The 14,064-nt window shown below is 31.7% G+C and overlaps 1 protein-coding gene across 6 annotated transcripts in view; it reads left to right on the top strand.

Moving 5' to 3' along the window:
* The window catches only part of ATP8B (ATPase phospholipid transporting 8B), a 45,420-nt gene that overhangs the window by 16,601 nt on the left and 14,755 nt on the right, over positions 1-14,064 (top strand). For all 6 annotated transcript variants that reach the window (XM_065359080.1, XM_065359083.1, XM_065359086.1 and 3 more), the window contains exons 4-6: positions 2,396-2,608; positions 7,569-7,774; positions 12,267-12,413. In XM_065359080.1, coding sequence (XP_065215152.1) covers positions 2,396-2,608; positions 7,569-7,774; positions 12,267-12,413 — 566 coding nt within the window. The remainder of the gene's footprint in view (positions 1-2,395; positions 2,609-7,568; positions 7,775-12,266; positions 12,414-14,064) is intronic.

The raw sequence follows: 14,064 nt of genomic DNA on the forward strand, positions 1-14,064 counted from the left end.
TGCTTAAATTGATCGATCCATTAAGATGAATTTTAATTTATACCTAATTGCAGCTATCGCGTATATTTTATGCGAATTCTCTTTCGTGACAGAGTTCAATTAATTGATTGTTGTACTGCATTCTCAACTGGTTTTAATTATTTATTTCTCAAGTTGAAAATTGGAATTTAGTTTTTGTCATGATAAATGATTTTTTTCCCAATTTGAAAACGATTTAAAAACGCTGTTTCGTTTCGAGTTGAAATTCTAAAAAACAAGTTTCAGGAAAACATCAGGGAAAAATCGATCAAGTTTATCGTGAGAGGTGGAGAAAAGCATTTGACATGCCAACAGCTGTTTGATCTTTTTGATGACTTTTGACTCTGAGGAAATAACGTATGAGAAAACCGAGGGGGGAAAGTCACATCTTGAAATTAGGAGCACTTCACTTTGATTTTCCCTACTCAGGGTCTGGAAATATATTTTGTAAAGATTTTAGCTGTTCTTTTTATAGGGTTTCATTTTTTTTGTCGAATGTTGAAGATGGAACCTTTGAAACAAGGTTGTACCTAATTCTTGAAAAATATCCAGAAAGTCAGTGAATTATGCAATATTTTGTTCTGAAGTTTGCCCTTATGCATTTAATAAAGTGAACCTAGGAAATAAAATTTTAGAATTTTAAATTTCCCTGAAGTAGGTATCCTGCGTAGTTTACGAAATCATGAGAAAATTTGATCCAATCCAACACCCTACTTTGAAAGATGAAAACCTTGAAAATTCTGTTTTACGTACTCGAATATTTGATCTCAAAAACAGCAGATCAGTCTACATTTTCCATTAAAATTGTTGCCATTCTTACAAGTAAAACTGAAGGATAGGTTTCTTTATCATAAAACATTTTTGCTCCCTGCTCTCTTTTTTCGAAACTTCTTCTCAAGTAGTGCGTAGAAAGGGTATAAAAAATTGAAAAAAAAAAGTTTGGAAAAACCGTTAGCAAACTATTAGGTAAGCACAAGACGGCCAAAAAAATTAACAAGATTCCTCCCTTGCGTATTCGTGTAGATAAATCCAATTTTAAAAGTCTAGGTAATTCATCCAAAAAAACGAACGCAATATTGAAATTGAATTAACAATTAAAAGTGAGGAATCAGTGTGTTTTTGAAAATTAAAATTTTTCCGTTTTTTGGAAATGATAGCTGAAAAAAGATGATTATGCACATTTGAAATTCCTTACTTCCCAGTCGCTTTTTTCAAAGGTTTACAGTTTGTTTTTTTCTAAATTATTGGGACTTTTTAAAGTGTACATTTTTTTATTCGTGTCAAAAAAAAAAGGCCTCAAAACAAGTCAGTACCTACTTAGTTGGAATAATTAATTATCAAAATAAAAGATCCCAGTAATTGCAGATGCTTAATCAGATTTTTTTTTTAATTTGGGCTCTCAATTGGGTCTCAAAATCTGATCAAATTTGAAATGTGATCAGAATGTACATTTTCAAGAGTTATCACTTGTGACATGACCATTTTATTTTACTTTTTAGGTATCTCTATCTATTATTTATGAAAATGTTGAGCTATTTTGAAAAATTCTACTGCTGTAAGGCTCTAAATTTTTCAATTGAGCAGCTGAAAATTTTTTTGTGAGGTCAATTCAGTACCTACACAAAAAATAGGGTGAATCATATGATTTATAAATTGAGTGATACCTGGCAATCAAACTTTAATTTTTCATCGGATAATTTATATTTACCCCTTCTTAGCCATGAGAAACAACTATATTATACAAAAATTCAAATTTCTGGTAAAATAATTTCGAAACGAATTGCAAATGTAGCAAAACCAATTATGTACTACAGAAAAAGGAAAAAAACTTCTGTAAAATATTTGGAGAAAGTCTCACGCCCAACACTTTTCCCCGTTCTGATACCAGTTACAAAATCCATCCATCTGATCATTTTCCAGAACAAAAGGGTTGAAAAAACTGCGGAAACAAATATTAACGCATTTATTAAACCAACAAACCCGTAAAAGTTTAGTTTTCTTGGCAAGGATAAACACAGAATGTAAATTTTTTTTGGAAAATCTCTGAGTATAGAACGGATAGAAATGTTATGCTCAGTCTTTTTTTTTTTCATTTCGATTTCACCACTCGGTACATGGCGTGGTAAGGTAAAGTAGAAAGATATTTTTAGTGATGAAATTAAGCCCCTTAGGGAGCCATTTTTCTCGTGAATTATGACGGTCATGCGATCATTTATAGTAGTAAATTCGTCGACTTTTTGCATATTTTACCTATGCATGTACCTAGGCACTGTTGAAATTAACTAACCTATGTGTACGTTTTAGCGCCTATATTAGGCTATTAATGTACATAAATTACGTATTAAAATGTATTTGTTATTACCTATTTCTTTTACAGAATAATTATATCAAGACTTCGAAATACACATTGCTAACGTTTCTACCCCTGAATCTTTTCGAACAATTCCAACGATTGGCTAATTTTTATTTTCTATGTTTGATGGTTCTGCAAATGATATCCGTTATTTCATCTTTAACTCCGATTACAACATCAATACCGTTGATTGGGGTATTGTCTCTCACTGCCATTAAAGATGCTTACGACGATTACGTGAGTATATCTTCGATTCACTATCAGTAACAGTTTGTTAGCTTAAATAGGTAAACATTCAGTTTGAGATTTGTCAACTGAAATCCAGCTGGATTTTGTGTGTGTAGTTATTAGATGTATAGTACGTCATAATATTGTTGTCTGGAGGAATCTTATCCTATACGAATTTATTTTACGTGTAACGTATTTTGCAAAATGATCTTGTGCACATGAGACATTTTTGAGGATTTAATTTTCGATTCGGTATGGAAAAATAATTACTTAATCGAAATTTCAACGTGATAAAAATCAGCGACATTATTGTTTTCTTTAGGTAGGTACCTACCTATTGGGAAAAAATATCATGTTAATTATTCACTTTTCACTTTGCGGGTTTTTACATCGAATGTACTCGTATGATAACCATGACCGATTTCCAGGAGGTGGCTATGCAAACCGTGTGAAAATAACCTTAGACTAAGCGTTAAATATTCATATAATTATAAACGAGTATGTTTTAAGGGGAAAAATATAGAACGTAGTGGTATTCGAAGTTTCAAACAATCGATTATCATCCGTTCGAATTTTGAAAAAAAGCAACGAAAAATATTTTTTTTAAATTTCCAACGATGCTTTGTTTATTTGAGTACATGACTCATATCTACAGCATAAGTATAGATAGATATGTACAAGACCCTAGACTATGTACGGATTGTAGAATTGTTAATTAATAGCGCTGTTTTTTTACTCACATAGTTACAATACGAAAGAACTTGTAATTTTATCGCAATTTTTACGACGACGATGGCGAGATTGTCTCAATGCATAAAAATAAAGACGCGTGTATACCATTGCCTTTTTATGGCACGAGAAAAGCGCGTATAAAATACCTACGTAAACGTAAATGTTAGAATTTTTAGGTTTCCCTCGCGTGGTAATTTATGAATACGTTTTGGCATCGTATTGAAAGTCAATTAAATACCGCAATATTGCTCGCATTCCTGATAGTCCTACTTTAATACACGTAATTCTATCTAGATACCTACCAATTATCATCGTGCCTTTATTTTTTCGCCTCTAAAGGTTTCATGCGTAAATTTGGCTACTACTTGGTGAATTGGGGTTGAAAGATTGTAGCGAATGCCAAAAATTAGACGAAATTTATCGCGTGAATGTTGAAAAAAAGAAAGATTCTGGGGAAATGATGTGAAAATTTTCAACATTTGTTGAATTCTGTTATATTTAAGTGAAAGAAAAACATCGAGATTGTTTTGTTTGTTTAAAGGCGAATGAATGTATAAAATGTGAAATGTTTCTGTTCCTCCTCAGCTCCGATAACGCAATAGGCAAAGTTTTGAAAAATTGGAAATTTCTCTTCTCTGCACAGACGCTGACCTTTTCCCTATTTTTCCTCCTTTCCCTTACTTTGCAGTATTAGATAACATTACGAGGTATCCACGAGAGTGAATGCGCATTTTTAATAAAAAGTGTGAATCGATCAAGTTAAACGTTGAATAATTTTTTAAATTATTATTGTAATCCGTTCAGGGTTTTAAATGTGTAAATTGATTAATTTTTTTGGCATTGTAGACATTTTTGGTCGTATTTGATTCAAGTTTGAAAATTGATTAGGCTTGGCAAACAGAAAAATTTTGAAAAGGTTTGACTTCAATTTGAAAATTGATAATATTTGGCAAACTAAGAAATTTACGTTTGGTTTTACTTCAATTTGAAAGTTTATTTGGTTTAACAAATGGAAAAATTGTGAAAAGATTAGGCTTGAAATCGAGAATTGATTTGGTTAGATTTGCAAACACACGTTAATCTCGATTTTTATGTTTGCAAACCTATCAATTTGTATGATCTGAATTTTATACGTACATTATTTGAGGAGGTGGATAGCAAAACGCAATAACTCTAAAATTACGAAAATTGAGTTTGATATCTATCCTTATGTAAAATTCAACGGGGAATCCATTCCCGGTGTCAGATTTTGTCCATCAGTTGAATATCATAGCGCAATCGAGGAAAACAAGTCTGATTTTAGAGCTAAATGCATTGAAAAATGAGATTTTGTTTGCAAAACGCAATAACTCCACTACTTTTTATACATTTCAGTTGCGCAGACGTGGTAACACTGTTTTTTTTCATCGGGTGGGTACTGAAAATCGTTGGGTAGGAGTTACTTAAAAAAATGGTGCTTTCGTTGCCACTCTCTGAATGCCACATCACACACAGGAATTGTTTGAATTTCACATTCCATTTTTTAAATTGTTTTTTATCGAAAATTCTCGATTAAACATCAATTTTTTCAAATAAAAAATACGTTTTTTTGCAGAAAAACACCGAAAAAAAAATTTTGCGTTCAAAACGCAATAACTTTTTTTTCTTTTCCTCACTGTGCTTACCCAGGTGACCGAAATTTTGAAATTGAGTGGAAATTTTATTTGTGGCACCTTCCCCTTTCATTTGACACCAATTTCGGAACTCGACCCCCCACCCTTCCCCTCCTGACAATTTTTCCTAATTTCCCAAAAAAACCAAAAATGGAGTTATTGCGTTTTGCTATCCACCTCCTCATTTATTACTAACGTAAGCCATTTTCTAATTAAAAACAAACCCAATCTAAAATTTGATGCAGTATACATACCAAACCTGAGCAATTTTCAAATTTAAGAAGTGCCTGGTCTCAAGTTATCGTTACTTTAGGGGGATATAGAAACTCGAATCGCTTCTTTATAGAGGCGTGCTATTTCCTGTCTCGAGTAATGTTGAGGATATAATCGCGAAAAAGTGATTTGAAAAAAAAAATGATTGCACTTTGGAAAATCACGATTCATTTCATTTTTTGTTGGGGTTCTTTAATTTTTTCATCGGATACTTCCAACTTGAAATACATAATAACAAATTTCATAAATTATTTTTGCTTACACGAATGACGTAATTTTGCTTATTAAAATTGTCCTTGTTTCCAAAATTATCATATTTTTCCATATGCATGGTGCTCACTTCTTTATGCGTATGAATTTGTGTATTTAAAAAGAAAAGTTTTCAAAACTGTTGCGTCACTTTGAAAACTTGTAAAAATGTTTGATAGACTGATAGGTAGGTAGGTATTTGTTCGATAGGTACCCGGCGAAGGAGTCCAATGGAGTGCATTTTTTTTTTTTTTTTTTTCGTTCAAGTATCTACCAAGGTTTAATCAATTTTCCATTTATACCCAATTAGACCCTTTTAGAAAGCAACTAAAATACCCTTTCCTATCTGAACATCAATTATTAATGAGAAAAAATTCTTCCGTGTCCTTTTTAATGTGCCATGGTCGAAACAACGGAAAAATTTTTGTCATTTTGCGGTCAGAAACTGGATTATTTTCAAAATGAATAATTTGACAATATTTTCAAAATAAACAATTTTTCATTACGTTCAAAATTCTATGCATAATTCAAAAGAAAATTTTCATGCGACATTTATTACGTAGATGGAAAATCATTGTACCTATTTATGAAAATATTAATTATTTAAAAATTATGCTAGAAAACTTCGACGACGAGGAAAAGCTCGAATTCCTTGTTGATACAGATACTTTAATTTTTATTGCCAACATTTTGAGAGCTAGATTTTTTAAATCTCTTGAATAAGGATGTCTGTGAAGTTTACGCGAACGGAACAATAAGTAAATAAATTCGAGGTTGTTCGACGCAAAATAAGTACTCTTTCAAAGTGAGAATTATTTATATAGGCTTTTCATCTCATTGATTATTGTAACAAAGCGTAGATATTTACTGACGTTACGGTTCTCAATTAAATTCCGCTGCAGGATTATTATCGATTTTAAATTCAAATGAAATTAGATAAAGAATTCAATTACGATGTCGCGTCTGAAAGAAAGCCTGTGGCAGAAAGCTGAAACTTTTCGACCTTTCAAATTGATTGGTGACGACTTCAAGCAGTTCTGGAGGCTCCTGTAGACTTTTGGATTTTATTGTTTTGAAAAATGTAATACCTACTTACTTAATGAAAATGGTTTGAATAAAATTCAGGATATTTAGACTCAATTTAACAAGGTTTACATTATTTCTGTCTACTTCGATGGATTTTGGCTTAATTTTTCAAAAATTTTAGAATAATGTCGTCCCCTCTTCTCATCCGAAACTAGAAAATATGAAAAATGAAAAGAATTAATGTTTACCATTCTATCATTAGAATATATTCTAATGATAGAATGCTCTTTCAAAATTATTGTGGGAAGAAACATTAAAATAAATCGATACAAAAATAATCAAGAATATTTAAGATGAAAGATGATTAAAAACATACGCATGGTCTTCCTGTGACGATTTTTTGTTCAGAATTTTCTTTCTGCTGAACATTTTAATTTATTTCGTCAGAAGAATTTGCTGAATATTTTACTTGCGCTCGTTTCGAAAATTCTGCTACTGTTGAGCTGGATTTTTCGAGTAGGTACTAGCTGAAATTCGATCACAGCACACATTCTATGGCATGAAATAAAATCGTGAGGGTGGAAATATAATTCCTATTTGGTTCACTTTTGTAACGTAATAAAAAATAATAGTAATGGCATTCTTGTGCAATACAAAAACGAAAAAAAAAATGTAGATAGTTTTTATTATCTTTTGACGATTAATACTTGAAAATGGCGTTAAATATCGATTAAAATTACTAAAAGAGTACGAGTGAAGCTGTAGGAAAAATTAAAATGTTGTAAATTTTGCCTCCCAAGTGTTGGTTATTCTTTTTATTTATGATTTACGGTTATAGAGAACTTGTATTGCCAACACGTGTGCGTTTGAAATTTTTTCGTTCGCATTTATACAAAAGTATGGAGTATGGTACGATACTCGAGAATGAAAAGAGAGAAATGTGCAAAAACACTATGTATTTTTTTCTTTTTATTTCTTACTCTTGATTTATTTCCTAAGAGTCATTATTCTGTTTTGTTTTTTGTTTTCAAACGCAGCAAAGACACATCAGCGACAATCAGGTGAACAGACGGAAATCAAAATCGGTTAGAAATGGTAAAGTAGTGGACGTTATGTGGTCAGAGGTGCACGTTGGTGATATTATATTGATGGAAGATGGCCAATTCGTGGCCGCAGATGTATTATTATTGTCGACCAGCGAACCAAACGGATTGTGCTTCATCGAAACTGCTGAACTTGACGGGTAACGTAAGAAAAACATTTTATTTGTGTATATTATACTCGTAGGTGGTAGGTAGAGGTACCTAGACTTACCTATTTACCTATACCGAACAATCCAATATCCATCTACTCGTATATTCCTGTAGTTCTTACTTTTCTTTTTACGCTGAAGCAATAATACTCGTATGTTAACGGTTTCATTGATCATTTGACATATTATCTTCAGGTTATTGACGGACATTAAGGATGAAAATTTTACTTTATTTTCCATAGTCAGCCACTCTTGTAGGTATCGAAATATCGACGTTAAATGATGCGAATAATATTTAATATTTATACGCCGTGGGTAAGATCTCGATTGAATTCGTTATTGGAAAAGTAAAAATTAAATTTTACCCAGCCAATATAATAGGTATCGCGTAAATCGATTCTCTTTCCCTTTTTGGGTCTCGTTGTAAATTGTATCTCGAGTTTTATATTACAATAGGATTTTCCAGTTCGATGAACTTTATGAGATAAAAATTTATTTTCGCTTAGGCCTACGTGCTTCGCCGCTCTACTTGTTTATATCCGTCATGTCTGAAAGAAATGAGAAAACTGTGATAAACATACGTTGATGCGTCTATCTCGTGTCTATCACGATTGAAATTTGAATAAAAAAATCACGAGAGTGCGAGCTTTTTCTGAACATGTCTCGTGTAAGATCCGTATGCTAAATTTACGTACCTACAAACAGAAGAAAAGAATATTAAACTTGAGTTGTGGTGAAAAATTACGAAAGTTTGAATGCATTGAGATACCATACATCTGCTCGTTACAATACGTAGTATTTTATTCGAGTAAAATACAGTCGATAATCTTATTTCGCTTCTAGGTACAAAATTGAACAAAATTTCGATGAATGGAATTGAAATTCTAAAATTAAAAACAAAAAGAAAGTCTAAATTTTGCTACCATAAGTTTTAAAAAAGTTTCAAAATGACTCGAAAATATGGAAAATAAGTTGATAAAATGAATATCATCCGATGAGAAATCAATTTTCACTCAAAAAAAGCTAGATTTGGTATTCGTTTTGGATTTTTAGTTTACGAAATTCATGTCTGAATTTTCACCGGAAAAAATACGTGCCTACGTACGTATAGTACGCCAAATTTCCTATCTTGTTTAAAATTAAGAGCTAGCAATCGTTTATTTTTCAACTATTTACGGCGAAGAAAAAGCTATACATCTTGGTAAAAAGGCGGGCTGAAATGAAATATGCCTTTTCCGATTTTCACGGCGATCATCCGGGATGTAATTTTTCGTGAAAAATACATGTTATAGAGTTGGTATTTTAAAACGTACCTAATAAAACTGCGTAGAAATTCTCGATGGCTCGAAATAAGAATAGATTTTTTTTAAAAAAAAACAACATACAACATCGGCAGTATCGCCTCTCTAAATCCCTTTTGTGTACAGTTCGACATTTTCAGCAGCAACCACATACTCAATATTTAAACGGAAACAAATTTTTTAGAATTTCTCCAAATTTGATATTTTATTCATTCGAGAGTTCTTAAAATTATGGCAATTTAGTTTTATTATTATTTTTTTCTTCTGATTTTATGTTGTAGGCATATATTGTATATGTAATATCCAATTATTAAAGTAAAGGCTTTATCAAAAATTTTGGCTTTGAAACTACGTATTTCGTGAAAACTTGTCAATATAGAGGAAATTGTACCTAATAAATACGTTAACAAAGTTCTCAAAGCAAAAAAAAAAAAAACACACACACACACTTAGTAACGTATTGGAATTGGAAAAAACTACTTGTTTATTTATTTTTGATAAATTATTGTAACGTTGGATATCCAGGGTTAAGTTAGAAAAGAAGTGTTCGACAAAGAGGCCAAGGCTTCAAGGTTTCTAACTTGTCATTTAAAAAACTGCCACATTTAAAATGTATTACCTGAAGTTTTGTCGAAGTAAATATGAATATCACGACCACAGTTCACGCAAAAGTTACTCATCTTAATATTTTATCAATTGGTATGATCTTATTAAATATTCGCTCCTTTTTACTTATGATTTTTTTGTATCCGTTTACCCAAGTACATACCTATTAACTTGGAAGTACCTTATTAACTATGCGCAAATGCATAATTTAACACTTTGTACGATCGTTACTTTTGTTTGTTTTCAATTTAGAATGGAAAAAAAAAATTCGAATGCATTTTTATTTGATTCGATTTTTATTTTCTTGCAATATTGATGATATTAATTTGTGGTATTCGAGAAAAAATTATTTATTAAATACGTAGGTACCTATTATTAGGACGAACAATAAAATACTATTTTTCCATTGGATTGAAATGAACCGTAACCGCTTTTTTTCTTCTAAAGATACAGTAGACTTCCGATTATCCGACCTCCGATTATCCGAACAGCCGTATTATCCGAACGAAAAAAAATTCTCCCTATTATCCGTTTTTTCTGATTATCCGAACAAAATCCGTATTATCCGGACAAACATACACAAATTATTTACAAGTACATAGTCAAAAATTTTTGTAATCTTTGTTTTTGGTTTGTTTTTCTCCATTTTGTAAAGAAATAAAATTTATCCTTTGCACTTTTTATAAAAAATTAAAAAAATACACCATTATCATAAAAAAAACAGTCATTTTCTACCAAAATTCAACCAAAAAAATATTAATCCGTATTATCCGGATTTTTGATTATCCGGACAACCTAATTCCCCAATTAGTTCGGATAATCGGAAGTCTACTAATTTCAAATGAAGCATCAGAATTTATTGAAGTTAAATGATGTACAGTCTAAATCTTAATTTTTTTATCAAATTTTTCTTCGCGTTATTTCCTGACTTTTTTTCTATGCTGTTCCTTCCCCCTGTTGAAATTGTTCCTTTCTGACATACATTTGAAAATTCAAAGGTACTTCTAGGTATCTGTACCTACATATGGCAGTCTACGGCATACAAGGTAGCCGATCTTTAATCTGCCATATTTTTAGTTATTTCATTTAAAGAGAAAGTGGTTTTGAAAATTCCGAGGAAAAAACACTTAAGGTATACATTTTGGTAGAAAAGATGTTGCTCTAAAAAAATATTTTTTTCTGGTATATTATGCAATTGACAAAATCATTTTTGTATTTTGTACTTTAAATTCTGAAAAATATTGAAAATTCTTTTCAATTTAAAATTTGAAAAAACGATTTTTTTTCAAAGATCTAATTTTTATTGGTAGTGAATAAATTATTTTTCAAAGTGTGAGTGTAAATTGGTTTGCCTAGCTACCAAAGCAAATAAGGTTGAATGCAATTGTGTCATGTTGCCAAATATTAAAAGAAACGCCAAAAAGTTCCCTTACAATTTTGCTTAATTAAAAAATTTAAGTAGATAGGAATAAGAATAGGATTGACTGTTTGAAATTTTTTAGGTGCTGTAGCGATTAAAATGTATATTCGAATTTTTGATTTGGATCTTTAACAACTCTGAAAAAAGTTAAATATTCGACTGGCATTGGGGCATTACTGGTAATTTTTTTATAATTTGAGAGATCCGTGGGATGGGAATCTACACTTTTTTTCATTTGCGTGAAACTGTATTAGCATTTTTTTTTTTTTTTTTTTACGTGATCAGTGTTCAATGTTCATTATGGTGGTAGGCTGATAGGAAATGACACAGTTCACCAGATTTAGAAATAATAAATGACGTTGTACAATTCCTAGTACATACTGCAAAAATAGCATAGTATACGAGTGTATTTAGAACTTCTGAAAATATCATCGAAATTAGGAAGTCCTCGTGAATAGGTTTTTATCGCGATACTGAGAGATTAAATGATAAATTTGATTTAAATAGGACGGTGAATCAGAATATTTCAAGTAATGGTAATAATCTCTCTTGAAATGACTAAATTGTCTTGCAATCATACATGCCCAAAAAATTATCGCGGTATCGCCATCTGTAGAGTTATGAAATTATGTCTTTAAAAAATGACTTCTAAAATACTGCATACTTTACTTATCCACCACATGATGGTACAGATTGATAAACATGAAAATGAAAAATATCCATTTTTTTGGATATTTATGTAACTCTATTACTACACCTACCTACACGTCACATGCGACAGGATATCATTTTTGATGCTCTGGATAGACGCTTGTAAAATTGCAGAGGATCTTTTCTGTGTTTTATTAATGCTTGACAACATGGCACAGTTGCATTTAACCTATCTGCCATCTCATAACGTTGCACTTGCCTGACTTGCCCCTTCAATTTCTGCGTATGGGAGATTAACTTACTCTGGCGTAGTACGTATAGTTTGGGTTGCTGTCTTATCATATCAGACATATGTATTATTCGATCCCTCAAAGGCTCAAACTTTAGTATTACTTTCCTACGTTTCGTCAATTTTTTAATCGGCTGTTGATTAAATTATGTACCTAATTTTATGCTTCGTTCGATATACTTATTTAAAATATTTTTCGTTAATTTTTTTCCTCAGGGAAACGAACCTGAAATGTAAGCAATGTTTACCCGATATCGCTGCTTTACAACACGATGTGACCGCGTTCGATGGAGAAATTTTATGCGAAACGCCGAATAATTTATTAAATAAATTTTCCGGCGTTCTGTATTGGAGAGGGAATCAGTAAGTTGACTTTTTCGTATTATTACAAATTTAATTGGTAATTTCAAGGTCGGATGTATATTTCGTGGAAAAGCGTTTCACACTGTAAGCGTTGTGTCCCTTGTGGCAATATTTAAATACTACACGTGTTATTATGGTTGCATACTTAGCGTTCGTGTAGGAAAAATTAACTACCCTACAGAACCTTACGTTAGCTGTTAATTATAGGTAGCTAGGTCTAGGTAGATGATCTTTTTTTTTCAAAATTTGAAAAACTTGCGTAATTTTTTCGAAAGAAAGCGAAGAAATGTAAATAGATGGTTTTCGTTGGGTAACATATTGTAAGTATGGCGATTTGGGTTTATGTTGATAATACTCGTAAAAGGTACGTGTATGTGTATCGACATCGAGTAATAAATATTGAAGCGTACTTATACGTGGTTAAACGTGTAATGCTTATAATTTGAAAAGAGGCGCCTTCTTCGCTATAGAATTGTTTAACAACCGATACGTCGCTTCGTGTGTCTAGTTGACGTGTTGTAAGTGCTGATAATAACAAGTCGCTGACAATAGTAAGCGACGGACGTGTAAACGTAGCGTCCGTTCTGTATATCTACTTGTGAAATGTTAATATTAAAAATTTTCCTCAACCTTGAGTTTTCTTGAAATTAATTTTAATTAAATTTTACGTATTTTTGTAAACGTTTACGCTTTACGTGTGATGTTAGCGTGAATTTGTTTTTTCACTTTTCGTACTGAAATTGTTTCGTAAAAGATGAGATACTACTCTTTTTTCCCCTTTTTTTTTTTTTTTTTTTTTTTTTTTTTTTTGTAGAACTAAGGTAGAACTTTCGTTTTGTATCACGTGATATAATATTAACTCGATCGATTTTCTCAAAATCCAGGATAAAATGGTGAAAATAAAAGCAACCTGTACGATATTGTCAGTAGCGTAGCCAGGATTTTCTCAAGGAGGGGGCAAAACCAGATTTTTAGGCATGAAAAATCGAAATCAAGGGTAATTTTTTGGAAATCCATCGTGATGAGTGGTGATTTCATGAAAATGAAGGCAAAATTACTGCTCGAGCGAAGCGAGAGCGAAAATTTTTAGAAAAAATGGGTCCAAACAACGAAAAAACGTCCATTTTTGCATGTTTTCTTTCAAATTGTCACTCGCAAGGGGGGCCATGGCCCCCTTCGCCCCCCTCTTGACTACGTCACTGGATATTTGTTAGAAACACTCACAGCCTGAATCGGAAAATTATAATTTCACTTATTCATTACGCACGAAACAGGCTCAATTTTTTCAATATTGGCGAAGAATTAGTACAGGAAATAGGAATGATATCACCCTATTATTGAAAGATGTGCCTTCAGCAGTTTTTCAGATGCCACAAACCCGCCTTCATTTCCTAACTTTTATTTTGTCCAGTTTTTGAAAGGTATTCGAGGAAATAAATTTTGAAAAAAAGTTCCAGTTAGTTACCACTGTATTACGATTGGCATTTTAATCGTTACATTATAAGTTGAAAGATCGGATACATATGAGTCAAGTACCTCTGAAAATGCTATCCCTCCAATTTGAACAGGATCGAGATTTTCAGAAAAATTATAGTCTGAACTCCCGCCACCATAAAAAAATCAGCTTCCCAACAACTTTTTAATTATTTAT

The sequence above is a fragment of the Planococcus citri genome, chromosome 3 (assembly GCF_950023065.1).
Source record: "Planococcus citri chromosome 3, ihPlaCitr1.1, whole genome shotgun sequence".
Lineage (NCBI taxonomy): Eukaryota > Metazoa > Arthropoda > Insecta > Hemiptera > Pseudococcidae > Planococcus > Planococcus citri.